General features: G+C 55.6%; 1 protein-coding gene across 1 annotated transcript; it reads right to left on the bottom strand.

Annotated features, from left to right (window-relative positions):
- Positions 1-1,145: 1,145 nt before the first annotated feature.
- LOC128091477 (uncharacterized) lies at positions 1,146-3,751 on the bottom strand. Its single transcript, XM_052704649.1, has 2 exons — positions 2,972-3,751; positions 1,146-2,242 (listed from the first exon to the last, which is right to left on the bottom strand). Exon 2 carries the CDS (start codon positions 2,157-2,159, stop codon positions 1,146-1,148), a length of 1,014 nt encoding a protein of 337 aa, XP_052560609.1. The 5' UTR covers positions 2,160-2,242; positions 2,972-3,751.
- Between the last annotated feature and the right edge of the window lie 771 nt (positions 3,752-4,522).

Genomic DNA, 4,522 nt, shown 5'->3' on the forward strand with positions numbered 1-4,522 from the left:
GCTTCAAGTGAAGCCGACACAAGGAAGTATAATTCTGCAGCAGCACTGGAGGAAAATCAATTAATACAGATCTCCCCTCTCTAACACTAATTTGAGTAGTGTTCAGGAGGCATTTGGACAAAGTTCTTCATAACATGTTGTCATGATTTTATGACCGTTACTGGCACATCAAATCATAACATCATGTAGAGCACTGGGAGATAAAAAGTTATTGCTCCCGTTACGTAGATTGTTGACATTTCCAGGTATAACAGTCTCAGAAGGGAAGAACTTCATCGCCCAGAGGACTTTGTACTTCAGTATTCTGCTCAGAGAATAAACTAAGTTTGCTATTCTGCAAAGATTGTTGCTACAGTTTTTTCCCCTTCTCATTCCCAAGAAGGGGGATCTTCAGGTCCAGAAAGAGACTCAAGAAACTAGTCAAGAAACAGAGTCTTCAAGCTGAAAGAGAGAGTCTCCAGGAGAGAGTATGAATTGAGCGACAGTCTCCAAGCCGAGAGGAGAGGCGTCTCCTTGCGGCCTGCATCATCCAATAAATATCTCAGCTATTAAAAGAAGACGTCCTTCTGCTTGAGCAAGTGACAACTGTCTGACTACGTTGCATCCTGCCTTGCGGGATTACCTACATGAGCATGAGGGGATATGAAGAAGTGGCATAAAAAACCCACTCCCACGCTCTCATTCCCTTTTGCTCCCTTTCCCCTTTTCCCCTCCTTTCAGGGCCGGTGGGCCCGTGGGCCTGCTGTCCCCCTGTCACAGACACAGATCTAGAGATAAGACCATGACAGTGTGAAACACGTGCTGCAGTGAAGCAAGCTGCGTGAACTGGGAACTAGCAAGCGTTCTGCTTGTGTGCATAGGTAGGCTTTTATTGAAAATGCCTCTGCCTGCCGGTCCCTTGGCTGCCTTCACCCGCCTCTCAGAGGATCCCGCTCACAGTGGCTCTGCAGCTCACACCCCGCACGGGGCCCAGGAGAAGGGTTTAATGGTGGCCCACCTACACTGGGTGGAGAGCGCTGAGAGCACTGGCTCTCGTACGGCACAGCACGTGTGGAGGGCGTGTGCGTGAAGGGCGAACCGTCTCAAAAGATAGACGCCAGGAACAACACCTGCTTCTATGTTTTTATCTTTTATTGTAAGCCCCGCTAGCGGCGCCGGGTTGGCCGCCTCTTGCAGGGCAGAGGAGCGCGCTGGGCACTGCTGGCCCTCCTCTTTGTGGGGCGCAGGGACCTCCCAGCAGAGCGCTTCCTGCCCCGGCCGCGAGCGGAGGAGCCACGGCTGCGGCCCTGGTCAGCAGGACCAACTGCCTCGGGACCCGGCTCACCAGGACCCCCTCCGAAGGCCCCGCTGGAGGTGCCGGGGAGCTCCTCCACGTGGGGACCCGCGGAGCAGCTGGACGGTGTGGCGCTGGGGCCGACAGCCTCTTGCGGGGTACCAGAGGGGGCCGCGGGGCCGACAGCCTCCTGCGGGGTACCGGAGGGGGCCGCGGGGCCGTCCTCCTGCTCCTGGGTGCCGCTGGGGTCTTCGAGGCCCAGCAGCCTCCGGGCCTCCTGGCTGCACCGGCTCTCGATGGTTCCAATGAGAGCATCCACGAGCGGTGCGGTGATGGGCCCCAGGGCGTGCTGTGCGCACTGCACTAGGATGTCCCTGTCCGGCCCCACCTGGCACAGGAACGCCAGGACCATGCTCTTCAGCCAGTTGATTTTCCACCAGCGCGGCTCCCCGTTGCGGCGGAGTTCCTGCTCCAGCCAGGGCAGCACCGGGTCGAGGATGTCACGTCTCTCCCGGAAAAGTGCTGCCCAGACCTCCGGCAGGAGGCCGCCCACTCTCTCCGGCTCTGCGGCCATCGGCTCAGGGGACGGTGGCGCAGAGGGTGGAGCGGATGCCGCAGTGCCGCTGGGGCCGGTGGTGGCGCCGAAGCTGACGGGCACAGGCACTGCGGGCGGGGAGACGATGCACTCCACGTACTCGTTGTCTCCCCGCACAGAGACCCGGATGGTCTTCATGGCCGTTCTGCACAGCGGGCAGCTGTCTCTCAGCCTCGCCCAGCGCTGGATGCAGCCGAGGCAGAACGTGTGATTGCAAGGACTCGCGTAGGCGATGTCCCGTCGCACATCACGGCAGATGGCGCATGTCCATGCCTCTTCTTCTACGGCCATGGTCTTCTCACTGCAGCTGGCTGGGAGAACCAAGGATGACAAGTTGCTCTCCTTCACCGGAGCTGCAGCGGTGGTATCTCGCCCTGCAAGAGGAAGGCACGTGACGGTCACTCGCTGCGCCAGGATGTGAAAGCCCTCAGCGGGCCCTCAGCAGGAAGCCCTCCCACGCCCATGACTGGGCCGTCTCGTGCTCCTTGCTGGCACGGGGACAGGCTCCCCACGGCACGGTCCCCTGAGGGACCCACGTGTCCCCGCACCACTCACCTCTGCTGCTGCAGGGGCGCTCCGTAGGGCCCCGGCTGCCTGCTCTAGGCAGGGCCAGGGAAACAGAAGCGATACTGTGGGATCGGGCACTGAGATGCTGCAAGCAGCCCCAGGCACGACCCAGCACAGCACAGCCAAATCCTCGCTCGACCGACAAGCCTCGCAGAGCTGCTCAGCAGGGTCCAGGAACGAGCCAGACTGAGGCAGGCTCTGCCCGCACCCCACTATGAGCACTGAGCGCTAAGCAGTCACAATCTGCCATGCGCTGATGTCACAGCCTGTTGCTCAGGGACATCCCCATGGGCTGCCTGCCCCCACCGCCCCCACCCCACCCGTGTTTCAGATGTTACCTTCTTTTCCTTTTCCTACCTTGCTCTACCTTCCCCTTTGTTCCTGCCCTCCTTTTATGCCTTCTTTTGTTTGACATGATTGCACCGGTCTTTCTTTTTCTTTGATTAAAACAACTCTCATTTATGTATTAACACAACTTTGATTGCGTTTGTATTTCCTCCGTTTCGTCACTAGAAAACTGCAGATTTCTCACTTACGTGTTACGTAGAAATCGGGTTTGGCATTCTCCTCTTCTTCCTTCAGGAAAGCCCGGTCGATCTTTCCCTCGTTCCTCTTCTGTCAGCGTTTTCTTGGTGCTTTTTGGGAGTCTCTTCCATTATCAGCTTGGGAATATCCTTCTTTCTGAGTGTCGCGTCCCACCTGTGAGGAGGGGGGGTGTGTAACCTTCATGAATTCCTTTTGGATGGCTTAAGGTGAAATAACACTCACGGTCCCTACTAAGCATCAAGTTTAATGGGGAATTTACGTAGAACAGCTATCCTATAGGGTTGGCCCTCTCACAACAATCTACCTATATCTACCTAAGCTGTGCAATTTTAAGGGAAATCAGAGTAAGCCTTGAGTTTCTTAACAACTTTTGTGAAACCTCATCTTAGCAACTTTAGGAGGAAAGAGTGAAAGGGGGACTCAGGGACGGAGAGAGCTCACCAGTCCTGGATCCTGTGTCTGACCTGCCAATGGGCAGGTGTGTCAGGTGTGAAGAGAAAGGCTCCCCCTCACCCCCCGGAATTGTACATGTCCTTACCATAGGCCCCAGTACCTGGACTCCTGGAGCCTTTGCTTGTCCCGGTTCCAGAACGCTGTTGAGACGCCTATCCAATTGAGAGAAGTGACATCAGGCCGTCTCCTGTGGCTTGAGAGTCTGTCGGTGTATTGTCAGGGCTCGCACTACAGTCACTTGGGCTCGTCCCTCACACTGAGGTGACCGATTTTCCCTGGCAATGCCTGAGGGAACAAAGCTGCCCTCATCATAAAAGAAGACAAGTCTGGGGCTGCCTGAGGAGCCTGGGAGGCATCCCTGGGTCCCAGCGAGATTCTTTCCACAGTCCTCAGGGAACTGGGAGTTGATAAGCCACTCTCTATCAGACTTGAACAGTAATGGCAGTCAAGATGTCCCCACTGACAAGAAAAGAGAACGCTACACCCATTTTTAAGAAGCTTGTGAAGAAGGACAGTGACCGGTACCTCCTACTCCTGGCCCCTGGCAGCGTGGTTGGCATCACCAGCAAGAAGGCAGATGTCCACAATGTGTAAACGGTTGATGTGCACCTCTGTCTCGTTCTTCCTCCCCAGCTCTGGCACAGGCTGTGCGGACATCCATGGTCAGGGTGATAAAGGGCATCCGTGTTAACAAGCCCTGAGTCTCAGTTATGACTGTATCGCATGCCGACTGATAAGAATTTGACCCGATCTGCAGGGGGTCTGCCCAGGTGAGTGAGAGCCTGCGTAACCAGAATTCCAGAAATCCTGTGCGGCTGTAAGCTGTGCTGAGTCCTAGAAATTTGCAGCTCACGTACAAAAGTGCTGTGCCACCCAAATACATCAAAACAACTGTCAGGCAAGCTTGGTGGATACCATACTTCTGGGAAGAGGTGCAAAATAGAGATAGACTCAGGACTGAGAAGTGGACTTGAACACAGGTGGTACTGCACACTTTGTCCATGAGTGTGTGTTGTGGGTGTATAACTTTTGTTACCGGTATTGCACATCATAACACCGTGTAGAGCACTGGGAGTGAAAGAGTTAAT

The sequence above is a fragment of the Tympanuchus pallidicinctus genome, unplaced genomic scaffold (assembly GCF_026119805.1).
Source record: "Tympanuchus pallidicinctus isolate F22 unplaced genomic scaffold, pur_lepc_1.0 scaffold5, whole genome shotgun sequence".
Classification (NCBI taxonomy): Eukaryota; Metazoa; Chordata; class Aves; order Galliformes; family Phasianidae; genus Tympanuchus; species Tympanuchus pallidicinctus.

Bases quoted from the DNA above. Each gene is read 5' to 3' on its own strand.
- LOC128091477 (XM_052704649.1), bottom strand. From the start codon at position 2,159: ATGGCCGTAGAAGAAGAGGCATGGACATGCGCCATCTGCCGTGATGTG.